We start from the raw sequence: 22,598 nt of genomic DNA, 5'->3' as shown, positions 1-22,598 counted from the left end.
GCTGTACAACCATTCAAGGTAAAAAGGTTGCATTTATCAGTATATATGCACCAACCATTTTTGAAGCTGACTTCTTTCCCTCAATATCCGCACAACTGCTAAAACTGAATGATTACCAATTATATGTGGGCTCCGATATGAACGCTGTGATTAATGGAAAATTAGATAAATCTTCTTTAACTATGGCGAGTTCTCAAGATTCTGCATCTAAGGCTTTGAATGGTTTTATAAAAGATCTAAATTTAGTGGACGTGTGGAGGGTGCACAACCCACTTGTAAAGGACTACACATACTTCTCTCCTAGACACAAGAGCTTTAGTCGCATCGATCATATACTTATTTCATCTGGCTTGCTGTCCTCGGTGCATTCTATTGACTTTTTGCCTAGGCTACTGTCTGATCACAGCCCTGTGATATCTTCCTTTAACTATGGAAATATTAAAAATAAAACGTCTAGATGGAGGTTTAACAATACTTTGCTGAAAAATGAAGAATTTATTTCACAATTGAAGACAAAATTGTCTGAATTTGTTTCCATAAATAGGGATAGTGTGACGGATGTGACAGTGGTTTGGGCAACTGTTAAAGGTTTCATCAGAAATAACGCAATATGGTATAGCTCTCATTTACATAAATCACGACTTCAAAATATCACCCGTTTGGAACAACAATGCAAAGAATTGGAAGATTCACTTGAAGGAGGCTACACCATGTCAACAGAAAATGAGCTCAAAACCAAACAGGCTGAATTAAACGATTTATTAAGACGCAGGGCAGAATATATGATTCATATAACTAAACACAAGTATTATGCAGAGGGCAGCAGGCCAAGCCATTTACTGGCGCTAACGCTCAAACGACAGGAATCCAAAAGGAACATACCAGCTATTAGATGTGTCAACAAAGGTGTAGTGTCTTCAACAGAGGAAATAAATGATACTTTTAAGGACTTTTATAGGGAGCTGTATACGGGCGGCAGTGCCCCGTCAGAGGAAGACTTTACAGAATTCTTTGGAGATCTAGACCTTCCTAGTTTAACAGCGGAGGACACCACTAAATTAGATGCACCCATCTCGTTAGGAGAGCTACTCAAAGCAGTTAAAGACACCAATAAGGGACGTACACCCGGTATAGATGGTATTCCAGTGGAGCTATATTTAGCAATATGGGAGATCATTGGTCCAGTTTGGTTGGAAACTTTGAATTATGCAATAGAAAGTGGATTCTTTCATAGAGACCTGAATACAGCTCTGATCACGGTCATTCCAAAACCCGGAAAAGATCCTATGGAATGTGCGAACTACAGGCCAATTTCATTAATAAATGCAGATTTAAAAATCTTTTCCAAAGTTTTGGCCAGTAGGCTTGAGACGGTTATTGGGAAATTAATTAGTCCGGATCAGACCGGTTTTATTAAGGACCGCCTGGCGGCAGACAATATTCGCAGGCTCCTCCACATCCTAAGTGCAACAGGCAAAATCCCACCTGCTTGCGGCCTACTGTTTGTCGACGCAGAAAAAGCATTCGACCGTCTGGAATTTCCTTATCTTTGGAAGGTATTAGAGAAATTTAAATTTGGAGAAAGATTTATCAGAATGATTCGAACCCTATATGCTAATCCGTCAGCCCGTGTGAACGTCGGAGGAGGTTTTTCAGAACTATTTGACATAAAACGTGGGGTCCGCCAGGGGGATCCGATCTCACCTTTAATTTTCAATTTATCCATTGAACCACTGGCACAGTTGATTAAGAGCTGTATTCGGATTTCTCCGATTACGGTGGGAACAACATCACATTCGATTTCGCTATACGCGGATGACACACTTGTATATATGGCAGATGTGCAACGATCACTTCCGGTTGTGTTAGAAATTATAGAGAAGTTTGGGTACTTTTCAGGTTACAAGATCAATCTGTCGAAATCTGCTTTAATGCTTATAAATGTTGATCGGAGTGACGTGACCATCCCCTCTCAGATTATAGTTAAAACTGAAGTGCTATATTTGGGTATTCAAATCAGTGTTTCCTTGGCTACTATAGCTAAAACAAATTTCTCACTGGTGTCCAAAAAGGTAGAAGAAGATGTTAACAGGTGGAAACACTTACCATCATCGGTACCGGCACGTATAGCAGTGGTTAAAATGAATGTCCTGCCCCGTATTAATTTTATTAGCTCAATGGTGCCGTTGGCACCCCCAGCGAATTATTGGAAAAAGCTGGACACATTATTAAGGAAATATATTTGGAATAATAAGCGACCTAGTATTAAATGGTCAGTGCTTCAATATGGGAAGTCTGATGGGGGATGGGCATGTCCTAATTTCAAACTGTATCATTGGGCTTATGTGTTGAGAAACCTCATTGTTTGGATGGATGAGGATAAGACAGCTTCTTGGGAAAAATTAGAACAGGAATTATTAGACACTGTGGGAATGAGAGGTTTTCTTTTGATGGGTATTTCAATTAAGAAATGTAATTTGTATTATGGACCAATGTTCTCATATCTACTTCAGGTGTTTAGAGCGGTAGAGAAATATATAGGGTGTGGAACTAAGTGGTGTAAATCTTCTCCATTGTGGAACAATAACTATATGCTATCTGGGGGGAGGCCATTCACTAATAGGAGTTGGGAGGAGAAGGGCATTAGGACCCTTCAAGATATTAATGGTTCAAATAATATTATGGACTTCCAAGACATAGTTAACAGGTACGGGATTGATAGGCATTCTCTGTTCTTTTATTTCAGAATTAGATCTGCTTGTAGAGCCTGTGGGGTTCCCTGGGGAGCAGAATTGAAGGACCATCCCATTCTTACCTTGTTTCAAAATGCCCCTAAACGAATTGTGTCATATTTATATGATCAATTAAATGCCCAGAAATATGCCCCCTCGACAGGAATGATGGCCTGGAATAGGGATATAGCTGATGAAGGGCGGGAAATAGACTGGGAGGTCGTTTGGAATAATGTGGCTGGAGCATCAAAGAATCCAAATCATCAGTATATACATTATAAGTTCTGTCACAGAGCGTATGTAACGCCGAGAATTAGGCACCGAATGGGATTGGCACCTGACCCACACTGCACATTCTGTGCCCCAGGAACCCTGGGCTCATTTGTTCATATGGTATGGGAATGTCCGGGGATTCTCGAGTTTTGGGGAAGAGTTACAAGGACTTTGACAGATCTGTTGGGAGTGCAATTTCCGATGGATCCATATGTACATCTGTTGAACGATGATTCTATGTTAACTCTTACGGCAAAGACACGGAAGGTCTGGTTGGCTGGGCTTACGGCAGCCAAAAAGATCATAGCACAACGCTGGAATCCCCCACATGATGTTTAAAAAACACATTGGCTGCGAAGCTTTCTGGACATTGCTTATTTGGAATTGTCGTCGGCGAGGATCAATCAGGCCCAAGAGGGCACAATTTCAATGTGGACAGACCTAATATCAGACCTGAAAGACTTACTGACCCGGTGATGTAACGGATGTGTTGTGGGTTGATTATTCTGTGAATAGGATGGGGGGGGAGGGAGGGGGTTTTGTGTGTGTGTATGTGTGTGTGTGTGTGTGTGTGTGTGTGTGTGCGTGCGCGCGTGCGTACGTACGTACACGTGTGAGTGTGTGAGTGAGTGTTTTGAGTTCAATTATTGTACGCTGTAAAATGATTATGCTGTCCTTGATCAGAAAACAAATAAAAATTGAATGAGAAAAAAAGATATGATGTATGTTGTATAGTGTACAGAGGCTACAGGTTTAGATGCAAGGAATGTTAAAGATATCAACGAAACATTGCCATTGATAGTGTCTGAAATTTGCACACATATACGCACGAAAATGCATGCAAATGCACACACACACACACACACACACACACACACACACACACACACACACACACACACACACACACACACACACACACACACACACACACGTGTGTGCGTGCAAGGAAGCAAGGGTTGGAGACATGCTGATTAAGATGTAATCGTCATCAATCAACTTTATGATTGATGACGCTGACTTCATTTCCAACACACATGGAATGCCACCACTGCTGCTGCTACAAATTCACAGTAGGGGAGCGTGCATGTGTGCGTGTAATGCCTGTCTCTGTGTGTGTGTGTGTGTGTGTGTGTGTGTGTGTGTGTGTGTGTGTGTGTGTGTGTGTGTGTGTGTGTGTGTTAAATTAAATCCAGGCCAAAGAAGGTTTCGCAAATGGGATTTGTTCACACATGTTTGTGCGCGTGCGTGCGCTCGTCCTGTACACGTGTGTGTCAGTGTGCACGCATGGGGCGGCCCACTTTCACACGGATTCCTGGCCGTCAAAATCGACGGTAGATAATATGTCTGTACAGTGCACGCACAAGCGTTGTGTGTGTGTGTGTGTGTGTGTGTGTGTGTGTGCAATGTGCATGCGATAATGTGTGCGTTGCTCCAGCTGCATGCCATGTGTTGTGGTGTATGTGTGTGTGTGTGTGTGTGTGTGTGTGTGTGTGTGTGTGTGTGTGTGTGTGTGTGTGTATGGAGGGGGGGGGGGGTGACCGTGGAGATGAGTATGGGTGGGTGCCGGCTGGGTGGGTGTACACAGAAGGATGCAGCAGACACAAGCAAACCAACAAAGAATGATACTACCACATCCACAACTACCGCTACTACAGACAGACAGACAGACAGACAGACAGACAGACAGACAGACAGACAGACAGACAGACAGACAGACAGACAGACAGACAGACAGACAGACAGACAGACAGACAGACAGACAGACAGACACTGGTCATTCTTTTGTGCTGGACCCTTTGCAGATACACACTCATTCCTTGGCGTTCTTCTCTCTCATAATATTCTGCACTCACTGACCTCTGCCGTACAGTGCGTTTTGACAGACCTGACGGGGGATCCATCCAAACAAGCATGCCATAATAGGCGAAGAATCATTCAGTCAGGAATAACGGATCTGCGAGCTCACACTGCATCGCCTCGGCCCCCCCGAGGAGGATATAGAGCCCTGGGGGACCCCGGTATATAGTATGAAGGGTTTAAGGGGTTAAGCTCTGTAGACAAATAAAGGTTTATGATGATGCAAGATTGTTTCATCGAACCACATTAAAATACCACGCTTAACATTTCACAGAGGAAAGGCACATTTTGCTATTTTTTTTTTACCTACTGTAAATCCCATTGTTCTGATAGTATAGACCATTATGCTACAAGGTGTGGGAAACAACATCCTAGGAGAACGGGGTAAGATGATGAGACAGCTTTTACTTAAGTTGTCCCAAAAGCAAGGCAAAATGAGATGGCAGTAAAATCCAAAGATCTATTTTAGGATCTCTTCTATCTCTTATATCTATGACAAAGAAAGGGCCATGAAACCATGATTTATTAAAAAGATAAGTGGTCATGTGGCTCAAATTGCCCCAGGTAGGTTGATCCAAGTCAAGTAAGTTGACCCACATGATATTTCAATGTTTCAAATTTAAACTTGAAATAGAAAATGTAACAATTTATCAGAACATAATTAAATAACACTTTCCCCAATCATTAGCAAATGATTTGTTTATTACAATATGAAGCCAATTAAAATGTTACGTGTATTTCTCCCAAATGTGCAAGTGTAGTATACAACCAACCAATGACGTTGAATGTGTGGCTATACTGGTTTAGCGTCGTCGGGGTAACAAAATGTACAAAGCAAAAAGAAAAAAAACTCACTTCCTGGTTTCAAGGACTATAAACTATAAACAATTAAGTGTGTGGACGTACAGTAGCTCTCATCTCTCTATCTCTTGATCCCCCCTCCCCCCCCTTCCCCCCCCCCCCCCCCCCCCCCATTGTCTTACTGCTCTCTCTCTCTCTCTCTCTGCATGTTGTTATTCTGTCTCTCAGGCGCCAGTGTTCAGCAGGGCGTACTGTGGCACTATGTTTAGGAGCTCTTTACATCCCAACCCCCCCTGCAGGCCCTGTGTCTCTGGCTGCCTGACTGTGGAATGAGCTAGTGGCCACCACAAAATGACTTCCTCCTTATGACACTCACTTCATCACAACACTGAGGGGGGAGGAGGAGGAGGAGGAGGAGGAGGAGAAGAAGAAGAAGAAGAAGAAGAAGAAGAAGAAGAAGAAGAAGAAGAAGAAGAAGAAGAAGAAGAAGAAGAAGAAGGCACAAGTTAACGTGAACCAGGAAATAAAATCAGAATCATCTCTTCTCATCGCGTTGATTTGCTCAGACACATATGACGTAAATTCTCCTTTCATTGTCAATGGCAAATGTGACACGAGTTAGGACAAAAAGCTGTATATAGTGTGTCCCATACTTGTTGGCTTGTCTGGTTTGTTTACATTGAGCGACTATCCAGTGTGCTTGTATATGTTCTTTTTTTAAACTGACCTCACAATGGTAAATAAGTGCCACAGCAGGTCACGTCGAGGGAATGAAAACGGAATTAGATGTTCAGCTTTCCAGCATGGAGACAGCATCAAGGAACCCAGATTGACGAGTTTACAAAAAGACGTAGAATGGCTTGGATCTCGGCTGTACGGCGCACGGGCGCAGAGACATAACGTTCAACATTTACAAAAACATACCACCGTCACTCTATTCTGAGTGATGTGGGCTAGAATTTAATGCCCACGAGAGGGCCGTCCCTAGCTTTTCAGACGCCGCCCTCCTCTTGGTGACGTACATGTTTTCACACGCTATAGCCCCTCAAAAAGTAGGTGAAATTCGTTTTTGTGCAGAGTAATCTTTCCAAGAAAACAAAGAAGGGCAGAGGAGGGGTGTACTGTTCTGGGCCTGCAGGTTTTTCACTTTCAGAGTTAAATTAGCTCTACTGCCCGACTGAGCAACCAATTAACCAAACAGCCAGCCAGCTGATGGATCAATCAATCAATCAATCAATCAATCAATGAATCAACCTAAGAACCAACCAGTCAATCAGCAAGCCACCCTCGGAAGCAACTAGACCAGTGGTTCCCAAATGTTTTCATGTCAAGGACCCCCAAATTGACACTCATTAGCCCGCGGACCCCCATTTGAAAGATATGCCAGGGACCCCCATGAGAGATTTTTTTTTTTACGGCTCTAGCAGTGATTCTCAACCCATTTAATTTCAAGGACCCCCAGTTTGACATGCATTAGGCTACGGACCCCCATTGAATTACATTTCTATCTCTGAGATCCCCAATTTATATTGTAAAATCAAAGTAAAACATTTTTCCGTCACGCTTTTTCGTCACGCTTTTTCGTCACGCTTTTTCAATTCAAATACAGACCAATAAGGGCCATTTAGCTGGGGACCCCCTGGAACTCGCTCAAGGACTCCTAGGGGACCCCGGAACCCACTTTGGGAACCCAATCTGTTATAACTGTATATATTTTCCGTCACACTTTTTCGTCACGCTTTTTCAATTCAAATACAGACCAATAAGGGCCATTTAGCTGGGGATCCCCTGGAACTCGCTCAAGGACTCCTAGGGGACCCCGGACCCCACTTTGGGAACCCAATCTGTTATAACTGTATATATTTTCCGTCACGCTTTTTCGTCACGCTTTTTCAATTCAAATACAGACCAATAAGGGCCATTTAGCTGGGGACCCCCTGGAACTCGCTCAAGGACTCCTAGGGGACCCCGGACCCCACTTTGGGAACCCAATCTGTTATAACTGTATATATTTTCCGTCACACTTTTTCGTCACGCTTTTTCGTCACGCTTTTCTTCTTTTTTTTTTGGGAACCCAATCTGCACAGACCTGTGAGTCGGGCAGGTGCAGCACGGTGTGGAACCTCTCGGTGTGGTGGTGGTGCCGGGACTCCTCCTCGTACACCATGTCCCTGTCGGCCAGGGACAGGGACAGGAACCTCCGGATGGTGCACAGGTTCTCCCACAGCGTGCGGTTCTCAGGGCTCGGGCTCTCCTTCCACCTCAGCAACTCACACAGCCAGCCCTGGAGAGAGAGAGAGAGAGAGAGGGAGAGAGGGAGAGAGAGAGGGAGAGAGGGAGAGAGAGAGAGAGAGAGAGAGAGAGATGAAGGAAGGGAAAGATGGAGACACAGAGATCGGATGTTTATTGGCATGAATTAGATCAAACAAATACTGCATTTGTAACGGCCATGGCCGTCATGTTTAAAAAGCTCTGTACGGTTCAGTAAAGTAGTAAAAGTGTCCGCTATAAAGTGACCTTTAAGCCAGATGTGTAGCTGTCGTAGGCGGCTGAACTGCATGTCTCCACAACGAGGAGCATGAGGCACGTGGGCTTAGTGTGGAGTAAGGCAGCACGCGCTCTATGGCAGGGGTTCTCAACGGAACTACGGAACCACCGGAACTGCTTTGGCCATGTCTCACGACCCCCACCCGTCCCCCCTCCCCACCCCAATACAAATAGGCCGCTACAATAACCTTAATAATAGAGAAAATACAGCATAAATAAATACTGATGGGCCGTGAGCCTGCCGGCTACTGTGCTAACTCATTGGGCGCAATAATGGCCTTTTGACACCTCCTGTCCAAACACCTCGGGTGATGATGATGATGCCTGTTTTAATATCAATTGATTACGGTTCATAACTGTGTCCTGTATACGTGCTCATAACACTCCGGTTCCGGTGCGGTGAGAGAAAAAAAAGAAAAAAGAAATAAAAAGAAAATTCTGCTGGCTTATGCGGTCTATATGGGGACGCAGTTTTTAGAATCGTAATATCTCCGATTCTTCTTTTTGGGTCAAAACAAGCTTGATTTGCAGCTCATCATGTTACGTAGACAGCACTAGAATTGCATTTTGTGTAGTCATAGCACTTTATAATATATATGTATAGTATAGTATAGTATGTATAGTTTATATGTATAGTTTCTTAGATTACGCATGTTTCATGATAACTAGGCTACTTTTTATGTATGTGATGTATCGCCATGCTTTTTGTTCTTGCTTAATGTAAATCGCGAGTGTCTGCCAAATGCCTAAATTGTAATTTCTCTAAACTATACGATTCTTGCTTACAAAAAGTATGTTTTGGGTGGATTAAATGACAATCGTGGGACATGTTACATAGCGGATGTTTACAAATCGGCTTATGATCTAAGAGTCTCGCCCTATTAAATACATGGACGGCGCTCTGAGCCACCACTAGATTGGCGTTATAGTTGGCATTAAGTGGTTAAGATGGGGGAGCCATCTTAACCACGTTTTTAACATTTTCAAGTGGGCTCTGATCCCGAAAAGGTGGTGTCGCGTGTCAAAAAATAGCCTACAGTATCTATAAGCTTACAACGTGATGTAGATCTGCTATTTTCGGTCATACTGTATGACAGAGCGTAAATGAGGCATAAGTTGGTGACCCGCTCACCTTTTCATGTTACTCCCCCCACCCCTTTATTTTTGAGTGGTGTAAACCACTCCTACAACTGGCTTTGTTAGTCTGTGCAGAAAAAATGAGCATGGTTGCTATGTTCACCCTGTTCACCCGGGTGTGATTTCATTACGTCAGACATGATTTCATTACGTCAGACAGGCTATATAAGACCTTACACCACTCAGTTCACACAGGTGTGATTTTTTATTAATGGACCCTTCTAGACGTGTCATAGCAGCAGGATAAACACAGCTGCGGCCATTAAAATTAATAGTTTGTTTTAGGTATGACACGACTGTTGAAAAATATTAGCAATTCTTTATGGTCCTTTTTTATTTAACCAATGAAGTTGACTGACTGTTTTACAGCCTGTGTGTGTGTGGGGGGGGGGCTGTTAAGTTTTATAGTCCATTGACACATCTATAGTATCTGACCGCTATACTACTGTACGACAACCTTGCGCTGCGCCGTCGGCCACAGCGGTGCTGCGGTTACCGTAGCAGTCGGGGAACCTCTTGCTCAAGGGCAATTTGGCTGTAGGGCGGACGACTGGAGGGAACGGCGCTTCCCTGCGTGTGCGTGTGTGTGTGTGTGTGTGTGTGTGTGTGTGTGTGTGTGTGTGTGTGTGTGTGCGTGTGTGTGTGTGTGTGTCGGCAGAGCCCGGAGGAAGGGTTGAAGGAGGGGAGGAGGAAAGATTTGATTATCTCCACTAGGCTGACCCAGGCGCAGCTAGACTCCGCCACCAGCTGTTGTTTGTGCGCCGTGCTCCTACACAGCGGCACCCTGGTGCTAATCTGATAAACCCCCACCGTCTTCTCTTCCTCTCCCTTGTTGTCCCCCCCTCTCTCTCTCTCTCTCTCTCTCTCTCTCTCTCTCTCTCTCTCTCTCTCTCTCTCTGCAGACTATCCTATCTTTTTCGTTAACTAGTTAAACTGTATATCGTCGGGCAGAAACCTTATCTCCTTTCTTTGTGTTGTTGTTTTTTGGGGGTTTTTTGAGTGGTGCTAGCCACTCCTATGCAGAGCTTTTTTTTTTACAGTACAGTACAGTACAGTACAGTACAGTACAGTACAGTACAGTACAGTACAGTACAGTACAGTACAGTACAGTACAGTACAGTACAGTACAGTACAGTACAGTACAGTACAGTACAGTACAGTACAGTACCACTCACTTCAGACCGGTCAGATTGTTATCAAGTAGGCTGTTTTTATTAACGGCCTACCAGATCACACTACAACGTCACACATACACAGTATCCAAAGGAGCAGATACAAGCTCAAAACGTGGCGTAAAGCGAAGCGTTATGAGCATCGACTGAGATCTGCTACTTTTTGCTTTTTTTCTGAATTTGAATAGTCTTGTCACCAGTGTGTGATTGATGCGTGTCGAGTTCATTGATTGATTTTCGGCTATCCCCCCCCCAGAATAGGTACATGCTAGGGTTCATGTGGTTAACGTGTTTCATTTAAGTACTGTAGCAGAATCTAGCGACGTTCAATTTCTCTTGATCCACTTGTGTGCGTTGTGTATTGTATGTTTGAGGCGCGCCAGCCCCTCCTATATTCAGCTATTAGTGTAGATGTTCGTCTTACACATAAACAAACATTAAATTCCCATTGACAATGAATGGAAAATCCATGTCATATGTGGACGAGCAAATCGGTAGTTTCGTCCTACACAAACATTAAATTCCCATTGACAATGAATCGAGAATTTACATCCATCATGGCGTAAATTCTCCATTCATTGTCAATGGGAATTGACACTTCAAACGTGTGAGATTTTTATATCGCTCGTGCAGGTCAATCCCTCTCGGTCTCTCTTTAGTGCCCTTCAGTCACTCAGATCTTCATCCTCCTCTCCGTCAGTCATTTTCAGACCGTATACCTACGTCGATGTATCTCTTCACTCTCTCCATTCATAACGTGTCAATCCTTTCCTTTCACACACACACAGTCTTCTCTCAGTCTTTCTCATCCACTCTCTGTTATCTCCTTCTCTCCCTCCACAGCTAGCAGATGGGGTCAGTGAGCCGTGTCCCCCGTGTTGAGTGCCACGAGAGATGTGAGACGTTTAGCCCGGTCTGTCCGTGCGCGTGTGTGCGTGCGTGTGTGTGTGTGTGTGCGTGCGTGCGTGTCAGGACTCAGTGGATGAAATGTCTGTCTATCCCTCTTTCCGGGAACCAATCCTTAGTATGAGAAACAACGATGTTGATTTGAGAATTTTGCTATTGATTGATTGTTTTTCTTTTTTCACCATTTCTCTTTTAATAGTCGCTTCGCTCGTGGAGATAGCTCGTGACATAAACCTCATTTGGTTTTCCCATTACTACAACAGTGTGAAACTCACCAGTAGGGTAGTTAAGTGTGTTTTGTGGAGACTGACCTGGCTCTTGTTGGCAGCCACCTTGGCAAACAGCGCCTGGGACACCTTGGCTCGCTTCATCTCCTGCTGGATCTCCTCATAGATTCCAGAGGTGATGTTTACTCCAAAGGTCTCCAGCTTTAACGGCATGTCTGCACTGACCAGAATGGGCTTCGGCTGCACGGGGACAGGATGGGGGGACAGGAGAGACATAGGAGAGGACAGGGGGGACAGGAGAGACATAGGAGAGGAGGGAGGGGGCAGGAGAGACATAGGAGAGGACAGGGGGGACAGGAGAGACATAGGAGAGGACAGGGGGGACAGGAGAGACATAGGAGAGGAGGGAGGGGACAGGGGAGACATAGGAGAGGACAGGGGGACAGGAGAGACATAGGAGAGGACAGGGGGGACAGGAGAGACATAGGAGAGGACAGGGGGGACAGGAGAAACATAGGAGGAGGGAGGGGGCAGGAGAGACATAGGAGAGGAGGGGGGGACAGGAGAGACATAGGAGAGGACAGGGGGGACAGGAGAGACATAGGAGAGGAGGGGGGGACAGGAGAGACATAGGAGAGGACAGGGGGGACAGGAGAGACATAGGAGGAGGGAGGGGGCAGGAGAGACATAGGAGAGGAGGGAGGGGACAGGAGAGACATAGGAGAGGACAGGGGGGACAGGAGAGACATAGGAGAGGAGGGGGGGACAGGAGAGACATAGGAGAGGACAGGGGGGACAGGAGATTAAAACCTTACAACCTCTGCTGTCAGTGACTGCAGCTCTTCAGACCGGCGCTGCCGGGTGAACACGTTGTGCCTAAATCTGTTACTCTTCAGAAAATGCATAAAAACTAAAAAACATGCGTTTCGATTTCATCACATCATGTGACATCACCTCAGTTACGTCGGAGCAGAGCTCTGGTCCCCCTACATGAGCTGTTGATGGGTCACTACATAGCACACTGTTGTGGAGACCGGTGACAGCGAGAGACAGGACAGAGAGACAAACGAATGTTGCTTGACCACTAATGGAAAGAGTTTTTTACAACCTGCCATATTACGAAATGGATCAACGGGTACTGTGTACTGTGCTCTGAGATTCTGGCACATGAAAGCTTAAAGCCGGTGAACATGAAGAGGTATTTCCAAACCAAACATCCAGATCACATTGATAAACCAGTGAAGCGGGACCAACGAGGGTGGCCAGGCTATTAGAACTACGGGAAGACGTGTGTATTATTGTTTCTGATAACTGTTCCCCCTCACAGACCTCCTGAACTTGACATTTTTTCAAAAATTAAAAACAGATCTTTATGTTGCTGTGTCCAACATTAAGACATTGACCCATTTTGACCTGAGATCAGATTCTAAAAATGTCTTCTACATCCTGACAGTTTTCTGAAAAAGCTATGTTTCTATGTCAGTCGTTCTTCGATTTTTCAAAAATCAAGCTCGTAGCGCGCCACTCGGTGGCGCGCTATGAGCTTGTAGATCTGCTATTTTTCAATAGCTAAAGCATAACATAATGCTAACACCAAAAGGGGTTCCCGCCCAAAATGGGTTAACACCTGCTGTGTTCTACGATGCATGTCCGACCATCTCATTAAAACCAATCCGTTTAAAGGGTTAGTTCAGAAAGGTGTAGGAAATACTTTCCATTAATATAGTGGTTTGTACTATACCCTGAGTATCGACTAATGCCATCAGGTAGGAGGTATGAGGTCCATGCGTGCAAATATAATAATAAAGGTACAAGCATTCCTTTGTCCCTCTGTCAATCACACTCCCTGCAGAGGGCAGACAGGGTAGGGGTCGAAGGTTTTGAGGTGATGTTTTGAGGTGATGTCCCCTTTTTTGCACTAGGTATGTTGGTGTGTGGTACTTAAATGTTGTACGGGTCACTGTGTGCCTTTGTTGTCTTGTATTGTGTATTGTATTGTATCTGTATGCTGGGTCCTTGGGGTCAAAGACAAATTTCTCCTCCGGGAGACAAAATAAAGAAACCTTGAACCTTTGGGCGGGAACCCCTTTTGGTGTTAGCATTATGTTATGCTTTAGCTATTGAAAAATAGAAGATCTACAAGCTCATAGCGCGGCACCGAGTGCCGCGCTACGAGCTTGTAGGTCTGCTATTTTTGAAAAATCGAAGAACGACTGACATAGAAACATAGCTTTTTCAGAAAACTGTCATTTTCAAACAGACATTTTTAGAATCTGATCTCAGGTCAAAATGTATTAAAGATAAATGAACACTCGGGACGTTTTCGACGTACCTGTACCTGCATGAGCCTCTGTGGGCTGGGACTGCAGGGGACCATGGTGTTGTTGGAGTGAATGAGGTTGGGGTTGGTGCTTCTCTCTCTCTCCTCCTGGTAGATGCGGTCTCTCTCGCCCTCCTGCAGGTTCAGGAAGTTCTGCATGGCCTTGAGGTTGACCAGCAGCGACTGGGAGGCCGAGCGGGGGTCCTCCTCCTTGCGCAGGATCTCCGACAGCAGGCCCTGTGGGGGGGACAGCGCACGCACACAAATCAGTGAAATACAGATATATTGTACTGGAGCACATTTTTTGTTCCAAAGCCAAACTGCACCCGGAAGTTCGGCAGAATGCACTGGAGTCATTGAGAGCTTAGTGAGAGCTCAGTGACCAGCTCATGAACAAACACTATTTCTGAATGACATTATTATTGTCTGCTGTGTTGCGTTTCGATGTGTACACTGTGTAATGTTATAGAGGTATCTAAAGAGCAAAAAGTACGTTTCTGAACGTGCCAAGTATCGCAAGACTGTCCACCGTTTCTTGTCTGGCAGCCAAATCTCGCGATACCCCCGGAACAGAAACGATACCTGCTGCTGTTTAAATCCTCAAATACAATGATGAAAACAGCTTGTGATATGTCTTCTTTTATATGCCTGAACCGATTATATGACAAAGGTCTCAATGGTTCATAAATAATGTTTGTTATGAGCTGGTCAAGCTTGCTCCATTTACTGCTTTGTATTCATGTAACTTCCGGTGCGAGATTTGGCTCCCATGAGCCAGTGTCATGACGCAGCACCTTGTCACTTCCTTCTCTAATCTTCCTTGGCGCAAACAGGAAGTGCAGCTTCCCCCCCACACTGTGGCTGCGTTCGAATTGCTAGGGTTGTTCCCTACTCCCTACTCCCCATACGGGGATCCAGACTCAGTGGACTCAAATAGTGATGAATTCGGACAATACTCCCTGTATGGGGAGCACCGACTCTGACGTCAATATCATTCATGTACTTTTTATTTGCATTGTAATCCCCATAGGGTTTTTTCAGATCGCCTCATAAAGAACTGTATGAAAAATAAACAAATCATCCCGGCCGTTTCACTCATTTGGATATGAAGAATCAACTGTCTACAAGAAACCAGTCAAAACGCTGCTGCTGAATTTTCGCTAGGAACAGACTGTATCAAAAGTGACTGCAGGCTGTCACCTCCCTGCAAAGACAGTTTGTTAAATTATTTTTAAATTCATGGATGAATAAAGAAAAAAATAGGTTAATGAAAATATGTTTGCATGCATTTAGGCCTATATGTCTATGATAAAAAGGTTATTCTTTTAAAATAACATAGGCCTATGATTATTATCAATAAATTAATATTATATCCATTATCCAGCAATATGAAAACAATGCACCACCTTGACAATATGAAAATATCAGCAGCATGATTATGAACCCCCGCTAATTCTGGGGGGGGGGGGGGGGGGGGGGATACGGCAAAAATAGCCAATCTATAAGCAACGCGACGTCCGTGTTGTGAGTTTGTAGATCGGGTACTGTTGGTAAAGAATTACCAAAAGTAGCCGATCTACAAGCTCTGCTCACAATATGGACGTTAACAGAAACAGCAGTCCAATAAATTAGGCCTACTGCCTACATAATGAGGTTTTAATGTATTTATCGCAATTCAATGTGTGTCTCACATGCATGTACAAAATATATATTGGACTTTAGCACATAGCTTTACAACCTCACCAACCTTAATCCAAAAACTATTAAAATATATTCTACAGCAAGCAACTGATTCCTCTCCTAACGTCATGCGCTGGGCCTGGGTGATACAATGAATCAGATTAGTAATACTATTGCAAATTAATTGTTTTATTATAAAAAAAATAAAACAATTGCAAATAAATTGACAGATCATTTGTCTCTTCGAGATCCGCCAAGGAAGAAAAGAGAGGGGAAAACGAAAGTTTAAAAAGTACATTTGTGTTGATTTCTTTCGCTGGTTCAACTTCTGCCTCTTCTGAGTTGGAGCGCATGCAGAAGCAGCGCATGCAGAAGCAGCGCATGTGCGCGCAAACGCGTGCATGTGCGCTCAAGAGCGAGCTTGCGCAATGCATTATGGGGCAGATTTGCTTCGCTGTGTTTTTGTAGTGACCATCGGATGGTCCCTACAATTCCCGGTGCATTGTGGGATACTTCAGTCGACTACATTAGGGTGCAAAAATGCTCACTACATATTCGGACACTATAACAAAATGGCGGAACCCCAAAGTAGTGCACTATATGGGGCATAGGGAATGAATTCGAACGCAGCCCGTGTGTGCCTTCACTGTAGACAGTGGAACCGCAATGGAGTTGTTTTGATCCACGAGATACCTTCCAAACACCGGATTTTGGCTCATTTTGAGCAGAAAAAGGAGTAATAAGTGCGCGCGCATGCACGTCGGATCCGTATGTAGGCTGTCTAACATGTGAGTAAAAGCAAAAATATATATTTTTAAATATTATTTTTTAATTGCTGGATTAAATTAAATTAAAGAGTTCCCTCGTTCCATCGTCCCACGTTCTTGGCATTAATACGGTTAAAAGATTTACACACGTTTTCACGATAAAAAAAAAATAGCAACTCTACAAGCTTCTAGAGCTGCTATTTTTCAACCGCTAAAGTTTAAAATAACGGTTAAAGTGGTTAAAAGCTATATAAGGGTGACACAGATGCGTCCTCAGGTCCAAATGGGTTAACAACCCCACAGGGGGGCCGGCTGCAGCAGCGCTGCGTCGTGTTACCTGGGTGCGGTTGAAGGCCACGCGGGCAGCGCTGCGTCGTGTTACCTGGGTGCGGTTGAAGGCCACGCGGGCAGCGCTGCGTCGTGTTACCTGGGTGCGGTTGAAGGCCACGCGGGCGAACACGGCCTGGGAGACACTGGCTCTCTTCAGCTCCTCTCGGACGTGGTGGTAGATGTCGAAGGAGACCTCGGGGTTGATGTGGCCTCCATGTCCTCCGGGCTCCATGGCGCTGCCGCCCGGGGTCTTGCAGGCTCTCGGGATGGGCGGGTGGTTGAGGAACTGATGGTGGTTGACGCCCTGCGGGGAGGAGGCCCGGGCCCGGCACAGTTATTACCGTACACTGCATGTACACTGTCCATAGCTTTCTCCCTTCTGGCTCCAAAATATGGAATGCACTTCCCATTGCAATCAGAACGGCAGACTCACTCCCAATCTTCCGCCGTAGTCTGAAAACCCACCTCTTCAGACTCCATCTTAGCCCATAGCACTTGCCGTAGTACTTGCCCTAGCCTCGACCACCTACAGGTGAATGCATAGGCTCAACTTATGTAACTTTTAGATAGCACTTTATGTAGACATAGCACTCTATAGTGTATACACATATAGTTTAATTAGATAGATATTCCACTGTTAGGTTCTTAAGCTTATGTAGGATTCATGATGACTATTTTTAAGTATTTTATGTATTACCATGTTTTTTTGTTCTTGCTTACTGTAAATCTCTCTGGATTAAGAGCGTCTTAAATGCCTAAATTGTAACTTGTACACAATCGCCCAATCGCAATTAGTTGAGTTGTTCTATTTTTGCGAGAGTCGTTTCCATCCATCTGCATATGTCCTTGCAGTCATGTGTCGTGACGCAACGCACTGCAAGCTTCTGGAGCTTCTATTTTTTGCTACTTTTCCCAAGTAGCCTATACAATTATTATAAACATATATCCAAGTTCAGTCAGATAACTCACGAATAGATTTAACCAATATTTATTATGGAATGAGAAATACTAATACTATATCTTGGCGTTCGGTTCTGCTACATTTTTCTCCCTGCTCCCTGCTACACATTAAGAGCAGGGAGATAGATGTGCTTGTGCTCCGATGCAACTTGGGAACCTAATAATACCCGTTGTCAACTTGTCACGCGTTTTAACTGTATATCTGTGTCCCACATGGAGATCTCTCTATCTGCCTGTGTCAAGAGGGCAAACTGACTGACTGTGACTGTGGTTAAGTATAGGCTAATCAATTGTCAGGTGTGGGGTTGCCATGGCAATCAATTGGCTGAGGCAGAGGCTGGAAATTGCACAGGTGAGGGGATTTAGGCTGATTAGGCCCACTGGCAGAGCCTGACCAGAGCCTTTTGTGGTGGTTCTGGAGAACCGTGGGTCCGACCGACGCAAGTCCGGGCACTGCACTCCCTGCGGGGGTGTGGAACGCACGTGTCGAATAAGAAGTCGGTGGGGCAAACGGTTCTCGAGTTACGTGCATTACAACCGTACACACACGCACGCAGAGATGTGGCGCATTTATAGTAGGATGGTATAGAGCGTCGCAGTCCCGCCTCCTACCCTGGACCAGGAAATGAATCCCAATGCATTTTTCCCATAGACATTTCAGAGAGTATTTATTTAAAGACGGTTACGCCGCGGACAAAGCCAACTCGAGTCGTGACAACTCATGACAACAATGATTTGGACCAAACAAATAATTACAAAGAAGAAAAACAACAAAAAAAGTGTTGTAACCTGCCGGTTTTTTCTTCTTTCTAATAATTTTTTCGGCCCCAAAAATTGTGTTTGTTGTCATGAGTTGTCACGACTCGAGTTGGCTTTGTCCGCGGCATAACCGTCTTTAAATAAATACTTTCCGAAATGTCTATGAGGAAAATGAACGGAGAATCATTTCCTGGTCCATGGTAGGGGGCGGGACTGCGACGCTCTATACACCCCCATAGTAATGCAGCATATTAACCCCTGGAGTATATGTATGCGTCCTTGAGCACAGCATGAAGCCGGGATTAGCACCGAGTGCCGCGCTACGAGCTTGTATGTCTGCTATTTTTGAACGACTGACATAGTAACATAGCTTTTTCAGAAAACTGTCAGGATTTAGAAGACATTTTTAGAATCTGATCTCAGGTCAAAATGGGTTAATCGCAATTATTTGTAAGTAATGGTCAAATAAATGGACACAGCCCTACCTGTGGGGGGTGCTGTTGCTGCTGCTGCTGCTGGTGCTGGTGGGCTATCAGGCGGCTAACGGCTAACTGCTGGTTGATGAGGTGAGCCATGGCCAGCTGCTGGCGGACAAGCTGCGGGGACAGCAGCGCCCCGTGGCCCAGCATCGGTGGCAGGGAGGAGGAGGAGGGGGGAGCCTGGGCGCGCAGCGGCGGGCTGGCGTGGTGGTGCTGCTGTCTGTGAGGGTGGTGGAGGACGGTGTGCGGCTGGCCCGGGGTCTGGGTCTGGTGGTCCCCCCCGAGGTTGGAGTTGAGGTGCGGAGGCGGATGAGAGCCGGGGCTGCGCAGGCCATGAGGCCCGTGGTGGTGGTTGGGGGAGGGCAACAGAGATGGGGCGCGCTGCTGGGCCAGAGCGTTCAGCTCCGCGCTCATGTCCCTCTCCACTGCAGGGACACAGGCAGGCATGCACACGCATACTTAAAGTGAGTGGCAAATCGAGTGGCAAAGTGAGTGACAATGTGAGATTAACTTTAACGTTTAATGCAATCAGATGGGCTGTCAAGGCCAGAAAGTACTTTTTTTTTGCCACTTAGTAGGCGTTCCCGCATAACATCTGGGAATGATGATGATGTCACACGCATACACTCTATGCATATCATTTTGTAGTCTTTTTGGTGACACCAGTGGCATTTATCTGACTGCTGCTATATGTTGAAAGAACTGCGATTCCCAGAAGTTCATTGCAAATGAAACCAAAACAAACACAGCATGCGTGAACTCCTGGGCTCTGTCTTCCCCGTGGAGACACCACACGCACACACGCACACACACGCACACACACACACACGGGTCACAATGGGTTGCGGTATAGATTATAATAGGAGCCAACATTAGTTTTGTATAACAGGTGATATGATACCTTTGATGTCAGGTTTATCTCGTCCAGACCACAACTTCTCAAGGTATTCGCCTGGAACAGAGGGGAATCAAAGAGGGCATCAGTCAGTCTGTCTGTCTGTCTGTCTGTCTGCCTGCCTGCCTGCCTGCCTGCCTGCCTGCCTGCCTGCCTGCCTGCCTGCCTGCCTGCCTGCTTGCCTGCCTGCCTGCCTGTCTGTCTGTCTGTCTGTCTGTCTGTCTGTCTGTCTGTCTGCCTGCCTGCCTGCCTGCCTGCCTGCCTGCCTGTTGGCCTGTCTGCCTGTTGGCCTGTCTGCCTGTCTGTCTGTCTGTCTGTCCAACCACACCTAATTCATCTCTCTGCATGGTCTAAATTGCATAGCACATGTTCCTTGAGGGCGTGTCCAACTCCACTTTTGCTACTTAAACGGCATACAGTATAATCTGGTCTCAAATTAAGATGCAAAAGGGGTTGCATTTAGTCTCTTAATTAATCATGGGTGTTGTGTGTTTTGGGTGAAACACGAATTAAAGCAATCACAGTGTATGTCGTCTTCCATTCCCTTTAAAGGGCCACTTCACCCCTTTTTTCAACCAGATCTCATTTTAATGATGTTTGGGAGACAAGAAACACTTTCCTGGGCTTTTTATGTGGGTAATTTGTGTTTTTAGATATTTTAGTATTTAGTGTCCATGGACTCCATGATGTCATGGACACTTACTTCCTGGACTACATGTTGTCTCCGTAAAACAGCCCTCCCCCTATCCACAAGGAGGAGCAGTGTACCAAAGCATCATGGGAATTGTAGTCCAGGAAGGAAGCGAGCCCAGTGTCCATGGCCAAATTCCAATACCCCAAATCTCTGCCCCTCGCTCACTCACACTCGATCACGCCAGCATGGCGGTGTTACAGTGAAATTGGTGACCTGCCAAAATATGTGACCATCTTATGGACTTCACAGAACTTACATGGATGTCTTCATATACGTGGCCTAAATACCGCTAAGTTGAACTCTGCAAATAAACAAACCACAATCATTTACGTTCGGAAACTGATGTTATGTGACGTCTACACGATTGTCACATATTTCATCAGGTCACCAATTTCACCATAACACCGCCATGCTGGAGTGATGGAGGCGGATGGAGTCCATCCATGGACACTTTGAAGTACTGAAATACCTAAAAACACAAATTACCCACATAAAAACCCCAGGAAAGTGTTTCTTGTCTCCCAAACATCATTAAAATAAGATCTGGTTGCAAAAGGGGCGAAGTGTCCGTTTAATAGCCTTTGCACTTTGCACTATTTGATGGATTTGGCAAGTTGCCCAGTTGAAGAAGAAAAGAGAACAGTTGTCGGCTTGACATTGGAGAAATTGTTGGCGTTATACTTTAGCTATTGAAAAATAGCAGATCTACATGCTCATAGTGTGGCACTCGAGCTTGTAGATCTTTTGAAAATGTGGCGCAAATCTTTGAATATATATTCTTTATAACATTTTTAACTCAAATCTTTGCTTCTGGGGGTGGTCCCTGAAACAACATATTTTCAGATGGGGGTCCGCAGCCAAATACAGATCATTCTGAGGGTCCTTGACATGAAAAAGGTTGAGTACCACTGACATAGAAACATAGGTTTTTCAGAAAACTTTTAGGATTTAGAAGATTTTTATTTTTAAAATTGACCTCAGTCGTAAATGGGTTATTTTAGACTCTCTCCTGCTGCCCTCATATACCTTTCTCTCTAACCGGCTCTCCAGTGTGGACAATGGACATGCAAGCGCGGCTCTCCCTCTGCTTATAGCTTGTAACTGTTTGGGTTATGAGTCTGGAGTTTGGGGCTATTTGGAGCATAAAGGTTAGAGTGAGGTTTGGCACTGAAGATGAGGGTTTACCTTAGTGTGGGCTTGAGGGCAGAGCACGACATGCCTGGGACTGTGAGAGTGTGTGTGCGTGTGGCCGTGTGCGCGTGTGCGTGTGCGACTGTGCGTGTGCGTGTGTGTGTGCGTGTGTGCGTGTGGGCGTCTTTGAGAGACACATCCTCCCTCTCCAAACGTTGAGGTTTGGAGAGAGCGACTGCTTTCCGTTTGGGGTATATATATGATTGTTTAGTGGTGTCATCTCAGCCTGCAGGCAAAGGAAAAAGGCTGTTGACCGACATCGTAGATAATCTTTGAGATTTTATAGATTTCGTACTTCATCTCGTGATCCCGCCGCTCGACAAAAAATTACGTTGCGTCGGCCCTTTTTTTCCGCCTCGAAAATACATATTATTTTGGAGGGCAACGGGGTTGTGCGACGAAGCCTATAAATGAAGCCTTCCAGTGCTCATGGTTCATGGAATGTTACTCTGTTGATTCCTTTGTTGGTAAAAGCCTCGGTACTTTGATATATGAGCTGACTGAAGCAGAGCTCGGGGTTTATTGAATAAGCAAGTTCTTCTTGGGCAACACAACAACAACGTGCCTCGAATATTCTTATATAAACACTACGCTGGAACACAAAATGCATGTAGCTCAACGAAAGCTTAAGAGTGAATATTAAGAAGATGAAGATCAGTAACTAAGTATATGTTCATGCTGGGCAGTATTATGTGCAATATTGATATCGGTATTGAAGAAAAACAATATATATATATATATTAATAAATGCTGATACATTCATGGTAGGTTTCTCTGCATCTGCTCAGAGCTTGTAGATCTTATCCTATAGTATACTACGTTATACTAAGTATAGATTTGGCTTTTAGCCTTCATAACATGCTTGCGA

General features: G+C 45.0%; 1 protein-coding gene across 2 annotated transcripts in view; it reads right to left on the bottom strand.

Annotated features, from left to right (window-relative positions):
- Positions 1-22,598, bottom strand: part of LOC306917307 (DNA-binding protein SATB2-like) — a 63,387-nt gene that overhangs the window by 6,347 nt on the left and 34,442 nt on the right. Inside the window, exons 7-12 of one of the 2 annotated variants that reach the window (XM_079495460.1) lie at positions 19,852-19,902; positions 18,957-19,375; positions 16,850-17,056; positions 13,988-14,212; positions 11,740-11,895; positions 7,756-7,950 (exon numbers count right to left, since the gene is read on the bottom strand). In XM_079495460.1, coding sequence (XP_079351586.1) covers positions 7,756-7,950; positions 11,740-11,895; positions 13,988-14,212; positions 16,850-17,056; positions 18,957-19,375; positions 19,852-19,902 — 1,253 coding nt within the window. The remainder of the gene's footprint in view (positions 1-7,755; positions 7,951-11,739; positions 11,896-13,987; positions 14,213-16,849; positions 17,057-18,956; positions 19,376-19,851; positions 19,903-22,598) is intronic. The other variant, XM_079495461.1, reaches the window with a different exon arrangement.

This window comes from Electrona antarctica, assembly GCF_951216825.1.
Source record: "Electrona antarctica genome assembly, chromosome: 24".
Classification (NCBI taxonomy): Eukaryota; Metazoa; Chordata; class Actinopteri; order Myctophiformes; family Myctophidae; genus Electrona; species Electrona antarctica.
The sequence above is the reverse complement of the archived record's forward strand: the minus strand, read 5'-3'. Positions and strand labels throughout refer to the sequence as shown.